Source organism: Pristis pectinata, chromosome 2 (assembly GCF_009764475.1).
Source record: "Pristis pectinata isolate sPriPec2 chromosome 2, sPriPec2.1.pri, whole genome shotgun sequence".
Classification (NCBI taxonomy): Eukaryota; Metazoa; Chordata; class Chondrichthyes; order Rhinopristiformes; family Pristidae; genus Pristis; species Pristis pectinata.
In genome coordinates, this window is record NC_067406.1 from 21152856 (window position 1) to 21173910 (window position 21055).

Sequence of the window (21055 nt, forward strand, 5' to 3'; positions counted from 1 at the left end):
GATGCATTGATGTAGTACAGGTAAAAACAATAACAGTTCAGAGTAAAGTGTCACAGCTACAGAGGAAGTGCAAATAAATAAGGTGCAAGGTCACAACAAGGTAGATCGTGAGGTCATAGTCCATCTCATCGTATAAGTGAACCGTTCAATAGTCTTATCACAGTGGGGTAGAAGCTGTCCTTAAGTCTGGTGGTACGTGCCCTCAGGCTCCTGTATCTTCTACCTGGAAGTGGAGAGAAGAGAGAATGACCCGGATGGGTGGGGTCTTTGATTATGCTGGCTGCTTCACCAAGACAATGAGAAGTAAAGACAGTCCAAGGAGGGGAGGCTGGTGTCCATGATGCGCTGGGCTGTGTCCACAACTCTCTGCAGTTTCTTGCGATTTTCAAACTGAACTTTTTACTCTGGAGGAAAGTTACAATACTTTTTTTCTATTCATTTTTTGGGATGGGGTGTTGCTGGCAAGGAAATTTATTGGTTGTCTTTTATATTCCTTAGAAAGTAACTGAGTGACTTGCTTGATCACTTTAGTGTACATTGCCATGCGAGTGGAATTGTGTGTTGATCACACTTGGAAGGAAGAGTTCAGCAGCTCACTTGCTCACACTCTGGCCTTCGAATTAGCAGGTTAAGGGTTCAAGACCCAGTGCTGAAGCTTGAACAGAAAAAATTAGGCTGGTACTCCACTACAGTACACTACTGTTGGTATTTCAAATGAACTATTAAACTGAAGCACATCTGCACTCGTGGGTGGAAGTAAGTGATTCAATGGCATCATTTGAAGAAGAACATGGTAGTTATCCCGGTATATTGGACAATTTTTAGCACTCAGTTATCATCATTGTAATCAGAATGTCTGATGATCATCATATTGCTTTGACAGAGCTTGTCATCCCCAAATTATTTACCTTCCTGGTTAAAGTGAAAATATTCAAGCATCCCTATTGAATGTAAAGTCTTTTGATGCATACTGAGGTCATTGGAAGATGCTATATAAATGCAAGTTTGCCTTTTGTATTTAGAATCATACAGTTATAGAATGTAGCACCACTGAAGGAAGTCATTTGACCCTTCAAGTTCAAACTGGCCCTTGATAAGCGATCTACCTAGTCCCATTCCCCCATGATTTCCTTTCAGCCCTGTGGTTCCTTTTCAGTGAACCACATTGGTCCAGTTGCCTTTTGGAAGCCATGATTGAATCTGCCTTAACATCCCTGGTAGGCAGTGCATCCCACTTCAAAAACTGAAAATGCTGGAAGTGCTCAACAGGTCAAGCAACATCTGTGGGGAAAGAAACAGGGTGTAACATCTCAGGTCAAAACCTTCTCTGGAAAACTGAGAAAACTGCTTGCTTAAGTTGCCAGGATGAAAGAGGGTGCAGAAAACGGAGGGAATGTCCATGACAGGACACAGACTAACGTTGTCACGGTAATAGTATCATTTGCTAGAGGCTGCAACATTCAGGTGGAAGATAAGGTGCTCTACCTTGAACTTGTGTTGGGCACCATTGGGGTAATGAAGACAAAGTGGTCAGAATGGAAGTGGTTCCTACCATAAAGTGATAAGCAACTGTAAGCACAAGGTCACCCTTGTTAATTGAATGGAGGTATTCTGCAAAATAGTCAATCAATCTGGATTTGGTTTCTACTATGTAGAGGAGTCCACATGGTGAACATGGAATGCAATGCTCTGTTGGAATTGTGTTGAAGCTGAATGCAATAGTCTCTTGTTTTATAGAGGTTCATCATAACTTCCTTGGTTTTGTATTCTGTGCCATTATTTCTGAAGCATAGGATTCTGTACATTTTTTTAAAATTGCCATCTCTGTCTTCTGCATTAAATTTCATCAGCCCATTTCACCAGCCTGTCTGTGTTTATTTGGAATGTATCACTATCATCTCCACTGTTCAATATACCACTTGGAGTAATACAAGCAGCAGAAGGGAAGATGGTTTCCTTCATGCTGTCTGAAAGGCAAAAACCTATTTATATGTTTTGAGCATTTTTGTTGGGGGGAGTCTATTATATTAAGCAGCAGTACTGAAACTGACATTAAACGCAAAGCATTATAATTATAGTTTAAGACACAGTATTTTGTTTCTAAGAATATTCTAAAACATTTAAATTGAAAACATATCAATTTAAATGCAACAGAATGGGTAGATGTGAGTTCAACCAGTGACTGATCCGACCATATGTTTTAAACAATCAAAGCCAAATTCCTCCTCTATTCTCTTTTAGCTGTTAACTGATCTTCCTATTTATTGAAAATTTATGACAGTATGAAGACATTTGCAACTTTTATAGAGAAGGTAAAATCAGAGCTTTGGGCATTTCATAATAAACGGCATTTGTAGTATTTATTTGCTCCGTCAGGCTCTGTTTGTAAGGTGTTACTCACAATGAGGAAAGCTGGGAACTCTTCAGCTTTGATAAGTCGCCAAGGGTGCCCATTCTGTGTAAATGGAACTTGATGCAGAGCTGGAGCTTGTGGACTGAGAACCTTTGGATTAACCAAACAAATATTTTGAACACTAAAGTTATTTAGTTTGATGTGGTACTTGAAATAACACAGAAAATTTGAGGTTTATTTTTAGGGTGAGGGTGACACTTAATTGTAGAAGTTGAAGCATTTTGTGAGAATTTTTTTTCATCAGCTTTTGCAGCTTGAGTTGGAATAATACCATAAAGCCCAGCAGAGGGGGTTTGTGCTCTGTGTTGGGTTGCTGGGACAGAATATATAAGCATCATTGCTGGAAGAGAAACAGAGAGACAACAGATGCTTGCAACATTTCATTGGTGAATTAGTACTAAGTTTGAATTGGTGTATTAATTATTTTCAGCTTAACTGAATTTTTCTCTCCTCAGAATAAGGCAAGGCAATATTAATTGCCCATCTTCGTTAAGCCAGAATTTATTTTTTAAACTCCTTTACAGTAGTGCCCTTACTTATAAATAAAGCTATGCTAATTCATTACTAGTAGAAAAACAACTCCTCCAGGATACAAAATTAACAACTCGTGTAAGAATATAGGAAAATTTGTAATGCATAAATTATTATTCATTGTCTATATTATACATTGTCAGTTTTAGGGAAGTTAAGTACCTTTCTGTAGCTATACTAGGAAAATTAAGTAGTGCTGTTAAAATACCCAAACTATGAAATTCTTAGCTTGACTGTGAATGATGTTACTATCACTTCTGATCAGTATCCAGGCCGGGAATCATAAAAAGTGGGTTATTCCAAGCCACCCTTGGCATCTCAGGCTTGTGGCCAGGAAATGAGCATTTTGATAGCTGCTCTAATCTGCTAGAAAAATTCCTGCCCAAAAAACACTTGATTGAAGAGGAAGGAATTGAACTTCCAATGGTGCTTTGTTGTACAAATGAGTCTGGCTATCCATTTTCATTAGGAGCAGCCATCTTAAGATTTCAAGAACCTTTTAGAGTTCACATTATGCCTCTAGCATCAGTGTTATTTTTATTTAATGTTATTTAAATAGATTTCTCATTGAATTGCACAGTGCTCTTGCTTCTTTGCCACTTTCTTATCATAATCATTGGGTTGGGGTTTCTATTTCTGCCATTGAGAACATGCACTGAAATTCCAAAAGGTTAATCAAGTTTGCTTTCTTCTTTCATTGAAAAGTGCTGGAGATATTCAGCGAGTCCGGCAGCATCTGTAAAGAGAGAAACATTTAGTTCGGGTCAAGGAAAAGTTAGAGATAAGCAAGAGATTGCAAATGCTGGAATCTTGAGCAACAAGCAGTCTGCTGGAGGAACTCAGCGGGTCGAGCAGCATCTATGGGGGGGAGAGGAATTGTTGCTGTTTCAGGTTGAAACCCTGCTTTACTCCTGAGAGGTAGGGGAGAGAGAGGTGAGAGTGGCTGATAGGTGGAACCTGATCGGCAGATGGACCCAGGTGGGGGGGATGGAGGGGGGATAAGTGAACAAAAGGGGAAGAAAACTAGATGGATGGGTGAGTGTGTGTGGGAGGAAAACACTGGGGGTGTGGGTCACCTGGAATTGGAAAATTCAGTGTTCATACCATTGTATTGTAAGATACCCAAGGTAAATATAAGGTACAAAAAAACAAACTGCTGGAGGAACTCAGTGAGTCAGGCAGCATCCGTGGGATAGTTGATGTTTGGGGTTGAGACCCTGCATCAGTACTCATTGTGTTGAACAAGGTGTTGTTCTTCCAATTTGTGTATGGAATGGAGTGGAATGTAGCAATGGAAAAGGCCGAGGTGTAGGAGTGGGAAGAAGATCCCAACACAAGTCACATTTTTCCTTCTCCCTCCCTTTCTGCTTTCCACAGTGACCACTCTCTTCATGACTGCCTGGTCTGCTCATCCCTCCCTGTGCCCCGGCATTTTCCCTGCAACTGTAGGAGGTGTAACATTTGTACTTTCACCTCCTCCCTCGCCATCGTCCAGGGACCAAAATGGCCATTCCAGCTTCACCTGCACCTCTTCCAACCTGGTCTACAACATTTGGTGCTTGTGATGTGGCCTCCTCTACATCAGTGAAACCAAGCGTAGACCAGGTGAAAGTTTTGCGAAGCACCTGTGCTCCATCTGCAATGGCCATCCTGAGCTTCCAGTTGCATATCATTTTAACTCTCCGTACCACTCCCACACTGAGCTATTTGTCGTCTGCCTTCTCGATTATTATGGCAAGGCCAAATGCAAATTGGAAGAACATCTCTTGTTCTGCTTGGGTAGCTTACAACCCAATGGTATGATCATTGAGTTTTCCAATTCCTGGTAACCCACACCCACTGTTCTCCTCCCACACACACTTACCTGTTCACCTATCTTTCTTCTCCATTTCATCACCTCTCCCATCCCCCTCATGCTCTCTCCCCACCCCCAGCTGATTCCACCTGCCCATCATTTCCTCCCAAGCTGGTTCCACCTCTCACCTTCCAGCCTCCATCCCATCCCCTCGTACTGCTATATACTGGCAATCTTTCCCCTTGCCTCTTAGTCCCAATGCAGCGTCTCAACCTGTAACATTGACTTACACCTTTTGCCTCCACAGATGTTGTTTAACCTGCTGAGTTCTTCCAGCATTCTGTTGTTAATTTGAGATTCCAGCATCTGCAGTCTCTTCTGTCTTCTGACATTTGATTATTTAGACTCTGGTGTAAGCAAGTATCGGAAAATAGTTTGATAAAGACAATGTTCTAGTCAATTTCCTCTTTTTTTTCAAAAATTTTTATTCTTAGCAGTGTAGAGGAACAGAGAAATCTTGGGGTTCTAGTACATAGATCCCTCAAAGTTGCCATGCATAGGGTGGTTAAAAAGGCACACGGTGTGCTGGCCTTCATTAGCCGGGGGATTGAGTTCAAGAGCAGAGAGGTAAAGTTGCGGATCACTAAGATCCTGGTTAGACCACATCTGGAATATTGTGTTCAGTTCTTTTCGCCACACTACAGGAAGGATGTGGAAGCTTTGGAGAGGGTGCAGAGGAGATTTACAAGAATGCTGACTGGATTGGAGAACACGTCTTGTAAGGAGAGGCTGAGCAAGTTGGTGCTTTTCTCCTTCGAGAGACCGAAGATGAGAGCAGACTCTATAGACATATATAAGATTATGAGAGACATAGGCAGAATGGACAGCCAGCATCTTTTCCCCAGGGCGGTAATGGCCAATACCAGAGGTCACCCGTTTAAGGTGCATGGAGGGGGGATGTCAGAGGTAGGTTTTTTACACAGGGAGTGGTGGGTGCCTGGGATGCACTGTTGGTGGGGGCGGGGGTGGTTGGTGGTACGATAGGGTCATTTAAGAGCCTCTTAGATAGGCACATGGATGAAAGAGAAATAAAGGGTTATGGGAGGTGAAGTAGAGAGGGGGATAGATAGAATGTGGATAAGGTTTATATAGGTCAGCACAACATCGTGGGCTGAAGGGCCCGTACTGTGCTATACTGTTCTATGTTCTGTTTAGAGCACAAGAAAAGATGTGACAAGGTAGCAGATTTCTCAAGAGTGTAAAATTTGGAAAGTTTTACAGAGCGAGGTGATTTGCTGTATCCAGTTCCTGCTCTGGTAGTAGTTCCAAATTATTGCCCTTTCCCTTCCTAAAACGAAATATTCAATACAACTGCTTCTGTAGTGTCCATCTCTTCCTCCTAATCCCCCTTCCTAGCCCAAGATTTGCATCTCCGGCAATGCTTATCTCATTCATGAAACCCATGTACTGAACTCTCAGTTCACCTGCCCTGACCCCACCACACCAAAACCAAACTCTTAAACATTCGCTGTCTTGTTTGGGATGGTGCCATCAGTGAACCAATTTATTTGTCCTTATCCCATTTACTTTCATTGCTCTCAAAAAAAAATTCAATCAACCATCGTCTCCAATTACTGTTGTTTTTCCTGAGCTTCACAATTTTGTAATTGTCACCCAAGTCTACCTGATGTTACTGAAACTTTGAATCCCTTTGTGTCAGTTTCCTCCAAAATGGCCTTAGCTGAAGTTGCAGGTGACCTAGTCTTGTGACTGTGAAACTGATACAGTATCTGTGATAAGTTATCCAACTTGTCTGTGATATTTCTTCAGTCGACCACTCTTCTCTAGTACAGCTCAACTGTCCAAATCTCTGCAACTGACCTTGCATGTTTGCTTTCCCTATGTAGCTGATGCATCTTCAGGAAGGGATATTCTGCATCATGCTTTCACTTACCTACATTAATTTCCAGTGTTGCAGCCATGAATATTCTTTTTCATAGTTCATGGTGTAAATCAACCCCATCTCTAGGGGGAAAAATGTAAATGCTGAAAATACTTAGTAGGTTAAGCATCTTTTGTGGGGAGAGAAATGGAGGTATCTCCTTGGGAAAAGATGTATTTATCTGATTTGGATCTATGAAAGACAACTCAGAAGGTATGTGTGGTCTTCCACTCGTAATCTGAACCTTCATTACTTCATAAATTCATATTTTTTAAAATAATACTCATAATAAGTAATCTTTCATGGCAAGTAAGGATTGAAAGTTGAAGGGGAACCAAAGGCCAGAGATGAATCCATCTATGTTCCAAAAAGGAATTAAGAGAAAAGTAAAGCAGACTATTATAAATGACATCATCAACAATGTTTTATTTTAATATGTTAATTCTTGTGATGTAGGCACTGGTTATCAAGTTTGCACATGAACTGAATGGCTTGCCCAGCCATTTCAGAGACCATTTATAGATCACCCATGTTGCTATTGGTCTTGAGCCAGATAAGGCAAGCACTAAAGTGCTTTAGTGGACCAGATGGTCATTACGTCTGTACACCAATGGACACAAAGTTTCAGACTTATTCAATCGATTAATAGAATTTAAGTTCCCTAGATACCATGGTGAGTCTTAAACTTTCGTCTCTCCCGATCATTAGATCAGGCCTCTAGTTTATTAGTCCAGCAATGTAAGCTATTTGCCCATCAGGAAGAGAAACATTCTGGAAAAATGCATGCAGGGAGAGCAGAATGCCTGCTCTGAACAAATTTGATGGCTGTGTACTTTGGCTTGGAGGTACTGTTGAGTTACAGACAAAAATAAAGAGTTCCCCATCCATCCAACTATCAGAAAAGCCTTGATGCTGCTACATTTTGCTTAGTTTCTGAAGCTTTCATTGTTCTCTGGCAAAACTGCTGTAAAGTAAATTACAAGCTAATCACTAAAATAACATTTCTGAAAACAAAACATGAAAAAAATATTTTGGGGGTATTTTATTAAACAAATGCTTTAGCAGCTCAGAGGTATGCATTTATCTGGGCATCAGCATTCTTTCCAGCACTTGGCTTTGCCTCACTGCCAAAACATTCCCTTGTGTACTGTGATTGTATGCTCCTTCTCATTCGTTATTGGCAGTCAGCAGTGTCTCTATCAACTTTAAAGGCAAGTTGAAAACATCAATGACCAACATTCCAGGTTGATTGTGATTTTGAGTCTTTGACAGTCTTTCAAAATGTTGTGCATTTTTTTATTGCACGGTTGGAGCCTAAGGCTAGATGCACCTGACTTACTGGAGTGCTATAATTTGCAGGACCTTCCAGAAAGGATATTAGCATATAAATAGCAGATGCAATGACGACTATCACAGCTGAGTACATTTAATTTTTAGTTTATAAGATAGAATGGGTTTTTAAATGCATAGCCATCAAGCTTGCAGAATGACAAATGAAGTTTAGAGTTCACTTGTCTAAGGATGCCTTATAACATCATTTTTTAGAGTGTAACAGACACTTATTTAAGAACAAAACTGATTTCCTGGGTGGGAAGTAATTGAGATTGCCTCCCAAATTAATTAGACCATGGAGAATTTATTTTATGATTCTATTAAGATTTTACACAAAACAAAAAGTATAAGAAAGCAGATTTGTTCAACCATTTGAACATATAGAATGATTCCTTTTTCTTAACTTATTCTTGCATTATCAGACAAAATTGAGTAAGTGCCTTTATGACCCATTCAGAAATATAATTCCTGGTGCTGCATTTTAGTGCTTTTACTACATTTTTTTATGAGACATTGGAAATGTTTCTGTAACACAGTGATATAATAATTGTTTTCTTTTAAATTGAATTAGAATATGTTGCTTCATTCATCCAATCTTGAGCACAACAGTGGTGTAAGATTTTTTTGTCTATGGAATATTAATGCACTTCATTGTTGGCTTTAAAGAATTGTTGCTTTCTGCTTTAATTAATATGTGATGCAGGAACCTTGTAATCATACTTAGCTACCTAAGAATGAAAACTGCTTTCAAAAGTAAATCATTATCCAACACTATTGAGATATTTAGAGGTGACAGTGCACGATGGGATATAAATTTAGCTTGGGTGCAGCACAAAATGGGCAATTGGAAATCGACACCCCTTTTTTTTAATGGAAACAGAAAACGGGCGGAGTATAAAACAGTGCCCAGCTTCACTCAAGCCCTAACTTATCTGCAAGAATAGTGAAATATTTCTTCTGAGAGATTCCGATTTCTGCTCTTTTTGTTTTGCAAATCAGTACTAAATTTACTTACGTAATTATTTAGAAAGATGCTTGTAATTTTCCAAAGAATACTTTTGAGGCACTTGATTACGGTGAAATTTTGTGTATTGAACAGTGATGCTCTATATGTTATGCATTGTAGCACAAGACCCCCTCCTACTTTACCTTTCAGAAAATTAAAACACATAAATTCTGTTTAGCGTTTGATATGCAATGTGCAAGCTGAAAGCCATAATACCCTAAACCTTGGGTTGTGTTTCACCTTTCATAAATTCCTGGGTAGATTCTATACAAAAATAATTTTCAGGTCCGCAGCTCATTGTTATTCAGACTTGATTGATTGCTGTCATTTATTCACTGAGAAAGTTAAGTGCTCCTGTCATTTCCGAAGAGTATAATTAGGATGTTTCACAGGTCAGCGATAGTGACAGGTTTTCTTTTGATTTGCTTCGACAGATGAAAGCAACCGATGAGGATGATGACGACGATGATGATTTTGTTGAAGTTCCTGAGAAGGAAGGTTATGAGCCACACATTCAGGAGCACCTTCAAGAGGAGTATGGTGAGTTTATGCAGCTGCTAGCTGCCACTTCTCAGCACTGTCTCCCACAGCTAAGTAAACAAACCCTGTTATTAAGCAATAAGGTGATCAGCTGTGTGTTTAATCTGTCCACTGATGACTGAGGAAGCTATCACTGAGTTATTTGAACACTTATTTGTTAATGGACAAATAAACCTTTCTTGGTACTATTTCCAATAAGGATCTCATAATTTTCTATCTCCTGAATGTGTTAGTTAAATTTCCTTCTTGTCCAAGTTCACATCTCCCTCAAAGCTCGTCATACGTTGAATATTACATCCTAACTCCAGTACCTCCAGGTGTATAAATGCAAGTCTTTCCTCCCCTCTTTATTTTGTAAAATTCATAGCACAAGTGTGCTTTATAGAATGGAGATATACAAGTCTGTAACCCATTGTGCAATCACATTACAGCAATGTAGGTCTTTGTTTAATGATCAGGGCACAAGCATTTGATGTGTTTATGATAATGTAAATTCATATTGGCATGGTCAACCCATTCTGGAACATTTTATTTCATGATGGTGTAAATTAGGAGTATAATTCAACTGAGTATACTCCACAAAATTCATGCCAGCCAGATACTTATAACAGATCATGACATAAATGTGGCAGTTAGAGCAAGATACTATAATACTACAACCCTAACTGGACTGAATCAGTCCATCCTCTTAATCTTGACACTAAATCCATTTCTGGCAGCTTTCACAGTAGCTGGGAATAAGAGAAAGACTACTAGTTTATCTAAGATGCATGTAGTCTCAAGGAAGTAAAAGGTTTCATGTCTGCTAAAGCAAAATTTATTCTTGAATTTCTATTTTTCCCTTGCGTGCTAAATTTATTTAGAATAGTCAATAGAATTGTAATTATATTTACCTGAATGTAAACTATTGGGCACTAAATTAACATGTTGCTAAAATAACTTACCAAATTCTAGGTAATTTAAGTGAATTCTTTCAAGAGTGGAAAAACTTTTGAATGTACGTGTGGATTTTTTAATCCTTAGATTATCATTTGATTTTCTGTACTTTTACTAAAATGGTGATTAATAGAAGTTTTTTTTTTACTGAAATTTAGCAACTTTTTCAACAATAATGTTTTTGGATTAACTTCCAATATCTTGACTGAATTGCCAGATTTTAGCTTTTAGAACCCAACTGCTGAGCCTAACTCTTGCTGATTCTCAAGTACAGAACCTGAAAAACTACTACATTATTAAAATAATATCCTTCAAATCAGCATTTTAAATCAAAGTCCAATCTGCTGCAGTGTTGCAAATGCAACAGCAGTTTGCCTGTAGCTAGGCCGCCATGTAATGATCAGCTAATCTGCGTGTGATATTGATTGAAGGACATGTTGATAGAAAAGACTTTAATTTAAAGGGAATCTTTCTCACTCATTTCAGAACATCCAAAAGTGTTTACAGCCTATGAGTGCTCTTGAAGCTACTTTTGTAAAGTAAGAAACGGTTACTGTTGTAAGTAGGAAACATGGCAGCCAAACTGCAAATAGCACACATTCTGCATACTGCAATGTACTGATGACCAGATACTCAATAATAATCATCATAATAATAATAATAATAATAAAAATAATGAAAAGGGAGACAGAAGAGACTGCAGATGCTGGAATCTGGAGCAAAAAATTGAACTGCTGGAGGAACTCAGCGGGTTAGGCGGCATCTGTGAAGGGAAATGGACAATCATGACATTTTAGGTTGAGACCCTTCACCTAGACTGAAAGAGTATACAGGAAATGGCTGGTATAAAAGGGTGAGGGGGAAGGTTGGGGCAAGAGCTGGCAAATGATAGGTGGATCCAGGTGAGGAAGGGTTGATTGACAGATGGAGTCTGGTGAGGGAGGGAGGGGGGTGGAAATAATGACAGAGGCTGGGAGATGAGCGATGGAGACAACAGATTGCGGATTATGGAATGTGATGGGTAGATGGGAACAGTGGGGATGGGGATGGGGGATCCAGTGGGAGGAGTGCATGGGTGATGGGCAGATGGAACCAGGTGGGGGAGGGGAAAGAAACTGGAAGATCAGGGGCTGGGAGTGAGAGATGTTGGAAAGAAGGGGGTGAGTGAGAGGACCTGGGATAATCAGGAGAGAGAAAGGGACAGAGGGAGAGCATGTTACCTGAAATTAGAGAATTCAGTGTTCATGCCATTGGATGGTAGACTACCCAGGCTGAATATGAGATGCTGTTCTTCTAGTTTGCACTTGGCCTTACCCTGGCAGTGGAGGAGGCTGAGGGCAGATAGGTCTGTGTGCGAATGGGAAGGGGAATTAAAATGGCTTGCAACCGGCAGCTCCAGATGGCCATTGTGGACAGAGTACAGATGCTTGGCAAAGCAGTCACCTAGTCTGCACAATAAAATAATAAGGGAATGAGAATAAACATTTGACAGGACTATGGGGGTAAGTCCTGTGTTCTTTTGCAGAATAGTGCCGGTGGGTCTTTTAGATTCAACTGAGAGAGTAGCTGGGACCTTGGTTTAAGGCTTCATCTGACAGGCAGCACTTCTGTTAATACAGCACTCCTTCAGTACCTCAATGATATGTCACCATAGGTTTTTGTTGCTCAAGTCTCTTCAGCAGAGCTTGAACCTGGAATCTTTTGATTTAGAGCTAAGGGTGCTCGCACTGAGCCATAGTTGGCATTTTGGCCATGTCCAGAATTTGTGTTGAATTTCTGTAATTGGCCTCGAGCCTACAACATTCTTGATTGGAGGTAAAAGACCTAAGCTGTTTTAGTTTCCTTCACATGGTGACAATAAGACAAGATATCTTTATTTGTCGCATGTACATCGAAACACACAGTGAAATGCATCTTTTGCATAGAGTGTTCTGGGGGCAGCCCGCAAGTGTTGCCACGCTTCCGGCACCAACATAGCGTGCCTGCAACTTCCTAACCTGTACGTCTTTGGAAGGTGGGAGGAAACCAGAGCACCCGGAGGAAACCCACGCAGTCACGGGGAGAATGTACAAACTCCTTACAGACAGCGGCCAGAATTGAACCCGGGTAGCTGGCGCTGTAAAGCATTATGCTAGCTGCTACACTACCGCTCCTGACAATAGGTAGTACAACAGCGTAATTGGGTAGGGGACAGAAACTTCAGACCAGCTTCCCACTATGATGAAGCATGACTGAAGCATGCACCTTAATGATGGAATCAAATTTTATCTGATGTTACTTATAGTTTAGTGGTCCACTACCCTGGCTTCACAAAAATATGGTCATTTGAATTAAATTTGCTGGATGAAAGCAGGTACTTGTGCAGTTGAGCTGGATGTGGAAAATGAGATGATTTAAAATAGTTTGTCAAGATTTTTTGTTTGCTTTGTTGATGCTTATGATACTTTGGAATTGGTTGTGGTGTAATGCTGTAGACATTGGTTTACAGTGGGGTACTCCACTTACTGAGTACACAGGCTTATCTGTTTGTTGAGCTAACCAACAACAAAAATCAAAGATTTACGCTTTGACTTTTCCTGCTTGTCTATTTTCAGAACATTCACTTAACAAGGCCAGTGGTCAAAATAGTCTGTATAAATTTTATTGCTGGTAATTGCAAATTGGTTTATTTTCTGCTTACAAACAAATTATCCAGTAATCTGAATTAAGCAATATCAGTGGAAATATAATTTTCTGAAAAAGAATTATAAACTAATTTTAGTGGCAACAAAAAATCTAATCAAATTATGTGGGAAATTTAATAGAAGATAACAAAGGGTTCTAGTAGGTGATGATAAATTTCTCAAGAGTATACCTAGGTTGATGGAGTCTGTTTATAAGAACCATGATAATGAAGTAATGATACTTTTTTTAAAAAATGGATTCCAACAATTTATGCATTGTAAGCTAAAGGCCTTTCCTGTTAGGAAACTGTCCAGACTATCATTATTAAGTAATTAATCTTCCCCATTGGAGCAGTTGCAAATATATTCAGAGGTATTTTTATTTTAAATTATGTCAGGAATATATATTTATGTTTAAAATATGAAAACCATAAAGAATCATTTTTTAAAAAAGGTTGCAATACATCAGCATGGCATATTCATTTGTAATCTTTCCATGAAAGCTGCACTTGGTCTTGATTCCATGAGAATTCTCAACCACATGTAACTGACCAGTTTTGGTTTTCTCTGCCTTTAAGCATTTTGCCAATTTTTCTTTCCCATAAGTTTGGGTAGTAAAATTGTTCATTGTGTGCAAAGTTTTATGCAAAATCATCTGTTGAAAGTTCTGTCACGGGCAAAAAACCAATAGCAACTTTTTTCCCCAGTATAAATAATGTGGTAGAATGCAGTATAATATACTCTTATTTCAGGGCACAATTTGCAAATTTAATGTCTAAAAGCAGAATTAATTTGTTTACAATTTATTGAGTGTTTAAAAGAATGATTTGCTTTAAATCTAGACTGATTGAGAATTGATTTAATTTTTTTTATTTTGCTTTAAATGCATCTACCAAAATTCAGCATTTTTTGGCATTTCATTACAAGAAAACCGGGTGTTAGTTCCGTAATATTCCCTCTGACATCCTCTGATAGGAGACACATTTTATGAGGAAAATATTCCTGTCATACAGATGCTTTTTTTTAAAAGGAGTTATTGATCCATTTGAAAAGCAGAATGAGAATGGACAGAAAATCACAGTTTGTTGCAAGGTTTAAGCAATACACTGTAATTCTATGGGTTAGCAGTATAATTTAGTCTTTTTTTGTCAGTCTCCTTAACACAATCGTAAATGTTGCTGTGATATATTTACCTTCTACATATGGGGAAACCAAACTGGTTAACATTTGTAAACTGAAATGAATGAGCCTTAAGAGCCTAATGAGGTATTGCTGCTACTGCTGCAGAGCTCCAGTGACCCGACTTCAATCCTGACTTTGGATGCTGTCCACGTGGAGTTTTCACATTCTCTAGTTTCTTTCGGCATTCCATAGGCACACTGGTAGGTTAATTGGCTACTGCAAAATGCCCGTAGTGTAGGTGGGTGGCAGGAGAATGGGGGAGTTGATGGGCAAGTGAGAGACAATGGATTACTGCAGAATAATTGGGTGAATGGGATTGATGAGATTGTTCTGAGGGTAGACATTGAATTGATATGCCGAATGGTCTCGTCATATGTTGTAAGAAAGCCGTGAACTATGAAATGAGTTAGATGGGAAAAGCTGCCTTTGTGCAACATATTGCTCTTAACAGAGTTGACTTTTAAAGCAGAGTGACAGCAGGTGCCAAAAGAGAGTTCAAGAATTAAAACAATTGCCTTTTAAAATTATTCATTGACGTGTTATTTCCACCATCACTCTTATCCCATTTCTGCTTGTCAAATTAAAAACAGCTGCAAATAACTTATGTTGTGTAGTTAAAATATATTGGAAACTAGAGGGTTAAAAGTTAGAAGCATTAGAGTTCATAGGAGCTTTCCATGGTTCAACTTCTATCAGCAGTTTCTATTATCTGTCTCAACAATTTGCCAATTAAACTTCAGAGCAGATCCAATGTTGTTAAAGTAAGGGTAAAGCCACACAGCTGAGGAAACCTTCCTTCTCTCTCTCTCTGCACCACTGAGGCGCTTTATCTTCTCCCTAATCCTAAGATTTCTGTCAGGACATAATCTCTTTCTCAAATTTACATTTTAATTACAAGTCCTGGTGAACTTGCTAAAATCAATAATGTCAGCATTCAGTGGCCTAGCTTCGAGCCACAGGCCCTGCCTTGCCATTTCCTGCTATTGATTAATCTTTTTAACTCTATCCATGTTATTGCTTCAGGCAAATAGGTGACACTGAGCAATTTCAAAAAGATTTTGGTATTTTATAGTTTTGGAATAAGGTCACATTTATAACTGTGATTCTGTGTTTGAAAAATTAAAGGTTAAAAACAAATGGAAAAACAAAAAAATTTCCCCAAGTCTCAATATAGAGACATTGAATATTTACGACACAGAAGGAGGCCTTTTGGCTCATTATGGCTGTACTGGGCGAAAAAGAGCTACCCAGCCTAATCCCATATTCTAAGAGTTGGTCCATAGACCTGCAAGTCGAGGCTTTTCAAACACACATTCAAGTACTAGTCGAGTGTAATGAAGTTTTCTGGCTCTACCACTCTGTCAGACAGTGAATTCCAGACCCATAGTGCTAAGGTATTAGATTGGGTGGAATTTGTCAAGTGTGTCCAGGAAAATCTTCTTGAGTAATATGTAGATGACCGTACTAGAGAGGGGGCAACACTTGACCTCCTGTTGGGAAATGAATCTGGACAAGTGGGGGAGCACTTTGGGACCAGTGACCATAATTCTAATTAGTTTTAAAATGGTTATGGAAAAAGATAGGACTGGTCCACAAGTTAAAGTCCTACATTGGGGTAAGACTAATTTTGATAGCATTAGGCAGGAACTTGCAAAGGTTGATTGGGAGATGCTATTAGCAGGTAAAAGGGATGTCTGGCAAGTGGGAAGCTTTCAAAAGTGTGGTAGGGAGAGTTTAGGGTCAATGTAGGTGAAGGGCAAGGCTGGCAGATTTAGGGAACCTGGCTGATGAGGGATATTGAGGTTCTGGTCAGGAAAATGAAGGAGGCAGATGTCAGATGTAGGCAGCTGGGATCAAGCCAGTCCCTAAGGGGATGTAGGAGTAAATTTAAGAAGGAAATCAGCAGGGCAAAAAGGGGACGTGAGATGTCCTTGGTAGATAAGGTAAAGGACAATCCTAAGATATTCCATAAGTGTATTAAGAGCAACAGGGTAACTAGGAAGAGAATAGGGCCCCTGTGTGGTTGTTTACCGTGTGGAGCATGGGGAGATGGGCAGCTCTTAAGTGAATACTTGTCTATATTTACCATTGTGAAGGCCATGGAAGTAGGGGAATTCAAGAGTGATGTCCTGAAACACATCAACATTATGAAAGAGAAAATAGATGGATGAATCCCTGGGGCCTGACCAAGTGTATCCTAGAACATTGTACCAGGGGCCCTGGCAGAGATTTTCATATCTTCCTTAGCCACAGGTGAGGTACCAGAAGACTGGAGGGTGGCTAACATGGTGCCTTTATTTCAGAAGTGCTGCAAGGACAAACCAGGGTGAACCTTACATCAGTGGTAGGAAATTTACTGGAGGGGATTCTGAGAGACAGGATCATTCTGCATTTGGGAAGGCAAGGACTGATTAGGGATAGTCGGCGTGGCTTTGTGTGTGGGAAATCATGTCTCACGAATGTGATTGAGTTTTTTGAAGAGCTAACCAAGAGGATTGATGAGGGCAGAGCAGTAGATGTTGTCTACGTGGACTTTAGCAAGGCTTTTGACAAGGATCCACAAGGCTGGCAGAAGATTGGAGCACATGGGATGCAGGGTGAGTTAGCCGATTGGATACAAAATTGGCGTGGGTGAAGAAGGTGGGGTAGTAGTGGAGGTTTGTTTTTCAGATTGTGGGCCTGTAACAGTGGTGGGCCACAGGGATTGGTGCTGGGTCCCCTGTTTGTCATGTATAATGATTTGGCTGAGAATGTAGGTGGCTTCATTAGTCAGTTTGCTGATGACTCCAAAATTGATGGTGTGGTGGTCAGTGAAGAAGGTTGTCTAAGGTTACAAAAGACTCTAGACCAACTGGGCCAAGGAATGGCAGATGGAATTTAACTTGGATAAGTGTGAAGTGATGTATTTCGGGAAGTTAAACCGGGGCAGGGCATACATAGGGCCCTGGTATGTGCTGTAGAACAAAGAGACCTAGGGGGTACAAGTACAGTTTCCTGAAAGTGGTGACACAGATAAACAGTATGATTGAAGGAGGAGTATGGCACATTTGGCTTCATCAGACAGGGTATTTAGTACAAGAGTTGGGATATCATGTTACAGCTATACAAGACATTGGTGAGACTCCACCTGGAATATTGCATAAAGTGCTGGTCACCATACTACAGGAAGGATGTGTTTAAGCTAGAGGGAAAAGATTCACAAGGTTATTGCTGGAACTGGAGGGCTTGAGTTAGAAGGAGAAACTGGATAGGCTGGGACTGATTTCCCTGGAGAGTGACCTTGTGGAGGTTTATAAAATCATGAGGAGCACAGTTTTTTTTTCTCCTCCAGGGCAGGGGAGCCTAAAACTAGAGAGTATAGGTTTAAGGTGAGAGGAGAAAGATTTAAAGGGGAGCTGAGAGGCAAATTTTTCACCCAGAACTGATGGGTATGCGGAACGAGCTGCCAGAAGAAGTGGTGTGGGCAATTACAATGTTTAAAAGACATTTGTTACAGGGACATGGTTAGGAAAGGTTTTAAAAGGATATAGGCCAAATGCAAGCAAATAGGACTAGCCCAGGAAGGGACATGGTCGGCATGGATGAGTTGGGCCGAAGGGTTTGTTTCCACGCTGTATGACTTTATTATCCCTATCTACCTCTTAGTCACAAACTTCTTCCACATCTCCCCTCTAATCAATCTACTAGTTACATTACCTCTGTGCTCCCCAGTTTCGATCCCTTTTTAAGGGAAATGGGCTCTTCCTTTGCTTAATTCTCTTTTGGGGATCTGGGCATTATGGGAAAGACCGTTGTTTATTGCCCTAGCCCCAATTGCCCTTGAGAAGTTAGTGGTGAGCTTTCATCTTGAACCACTGCAGTCCTTCTGGTGAAGGTACCTCCAATGTGCTATTGAGTAGAGAGTGCCAGGATTTAGATTCAGTGACAGTGATATCTTTCCAAATTATGATGGTATGGAGCTTGGAGGGAAACAAGCAGGTGGTGGTGTTCCCATGTGTCTGCTGCCCATGTCTTGTGGCAACAGCAATCACAGGTTTAGGAGGTGCTATGCTATAGGAGTAGCTGGGCAAGTAACTACACTGCATTTTGTAGATGGTAAACACTGCATTGATGTTATAGGGAATTAATGTTTAACTTGCTGGAAGAGGCTGCTTTGCTCTGGCTATGTTGAGCTTCTTGAGAGTTGTTTGAGCTGCACTCTTCCAGGTAAGTGGAGGTTAAGAGGTGACACTGAACAATTTCAGAAAGATTTTGTCATTTTATAGCTATGGTCCTGATGATGAAAAGATTTTGGGGTACTGTTTCTTGCCACCAGATACCCAGCGTCTAACTTGTTCTTGTAGCCATGAGTTTCTGGTCATTGCTGACCCCCAGGATATTGATAGTAGGGGCTCTCAATGATGGTCATGCCTCTGAATGTCCAGGGCAGGTGGTTAGGTTCTATCTTATTGGAAGTGGTCATTACCTGTCACTTTTGTGGCACTGGTGTTATCTTCCACTTATCCTATTTACTCTGTCTGGGTTCACTCATAATTTTACACACGTCATCCTCGAGAATCTTGAAAGCAGCCTTGGTTGATCCAGTTTTTTCTCATCAATACAATTTTCCAATCTTGGGAACCTCATAAGTTTCCTCTGAACCTTTTCCTATGCAGTCACATCCTTCCTGTGATGTGATGACCAGAATTATCTGCAGTATTCATACTGTGGTCAAACAAGTGTTGTATTTAGCTCCACTGTAACCACCTTTCTCTTACGTTCTTTGTCTCAGGTCCACCTTGTTCACCTGTTCTGCAACTTTTTAAGGAATTATGGATATACACTACGAGGTCCTTCTCTGTTTCTCCCCACCTGTCATTGTCGTGCTATATATTGTATGTCACACCTCCCCAATTGTATTACTTTTAAGGATCAACTTTCATTTAAATTCTGTCCAATTGACCAGAGCATCTACATCTTCCTGTAGTTCAACCTAAATGTAGGAGTGACAATAAAGATTTTGCATTATCTGAAAACTTCTTTATTGTCACTTCTACATTTAGGTTGAAATTATTGCTACACAGAAAGGACTGAGTACTGAGTCTAGTGGAACCTCACTGGTAATGGCCTTCCAGTCACAAAAATACCTATTAACCAGTGTCTTTTATTTCCTGCCATTGTGCAAATTTTGGATCCAATTTGCCACTCTCCCTTGTATCCCAGAAGTTTTTACTTTGTTGAGCAATTTGCCAAGTGGTAGGTTGTCAAAAGCTCTGAAATCTCTGTAGGCTACATCAACCCTATATCTTAGGATACTTTTATTCTACTAGCTTTATTTTTACTGGAATATAAACAGTTTTACTAACTATTCTTTAGTGTCACGAAGTTATTTGATTTGAATTTCTAGTACATTTTTTTTGCCTCCACCTTTTTCTCCTGTCAATATACAGTTCTAGAGGGAAATGGATCTTTTGAAACATTGTTCCAATGGTAGTTCATGTACTACTCTAGTTTGCAACAGTCTTGTGGTTTGGTTGTTTACCTGATCTTGAGGTCCTAATAACTGAGCCTGCTGCAGTTTTTCCAGCAAGGATTGCCTATCAGTGATTAAGTATAAACCCTAGATTTCTTCTGAGCCTAATATCCCACTGCTGCTTTGGTTGAGATTGACTGGTTTGCTGTAGGTCTGGGTATTCAAACTGGTAGCTACTAGGTCTTTAAGCCTTTCTGTCAGAACATTTATTTAGTTAATCAGGGGTTTGAAGAAAGGAATCCTTTAATGCTTCATTAAATGTCACTCAAGCAACTTTGGTATTTAAAAATTCTGTCCTTCAGTTTTACAATTTTTTTTCTACAAATTTCTGCATGCTTTGCATGTCACGGTATCTAATGTAGATTTCATACTTTTAGTAAACTCACATTTGTATAACCAAGAAAATTACTTCATTGACAGCATATTTGAATCTTAATGCTCTTACAAATTTTGTTTTTCTGCCTTTGTGTTATGCTTACAGATTTCAATCTCTAATGAATATTTTAGACATTTCCTGTAACTTTTACTATAATTATTGAACCAGAATTTTTGTCTCAAGTAACAAATGAACTGAACTTAAAAGCATCTCAACATAGCATAATTTTGAAGACATTGATAATTGTTATTTAAGATTTTATGATATTATGATATACACATACAACATACAAAAAAGGTTTGTATCATCTGTAACTGCAGGACTGGAGCCACTGATACAGAAGACCAAGGAAGCAGTGAAAAATGTAACACCATCTGCTGGACCCCCAGCATTGCGGAGGAGTGATGAGGAACTTGATCCAACGTGTGCTGCAGCAACATTAAAAATCTGGAAACAACAGCTGTCCTCGCGGATGTATAGGTAGATGTTTCTTTTTCATTTTGATTTTGTGATGATTTCCTGATGGGTAAATGTGACATAATGCATATCAAGAATAAAATGCACTTAAAGATCATTTAAAGCTCTTGGTTTCATATTGTTTTAGCAACATAAAGCAACTTTATGCTGGTATATTAAGCAGAGGAAGCAGCAGTCTGCAGTGATGAGTTTCTGCCTGAGTGCTGCTCTGTTGGAGCTACACTATCAGTGTAAAGCTGCTTTTATAATAGGCAAGTTTTTTGTTTTCGCCTGCTGTTCACACCCGTGATCTAGGGTGACCTTGCATCCTTCATTCTGCACAATGCACCATTAATCACTTATTAATAACG

At 39.7% G+C, this 21055-nt stretch overlaps 1 protein-coding gene across 3 annotated transcripts in view; it reads left to right on the top strand.

Annotated features, from left to right (window-relative positions):
• The window catches only part of uvssa (UV-stimulated scaffold protein A), a 90761-nt gene that overhangs the window by 17048 nt on the left and 52658 nt on the right, over positions 1-21055 (top strand). For all 3 annotated transcript variants that reach the window (XM_052009235.1, XM_052009245.1, XM_052009255.1), the window contains exons 8-9: positions 9454-9559; positions 20549-20708. In XM_052009235.1, the coding sequence (XP_051865195.1) occupies positions 9454-9559; positions 20549-20708 (266 nt within the window). The remainder of the gene's footprint in view (positions 1-9453; positions 9560-20548; positions 20709-21055) is intronic.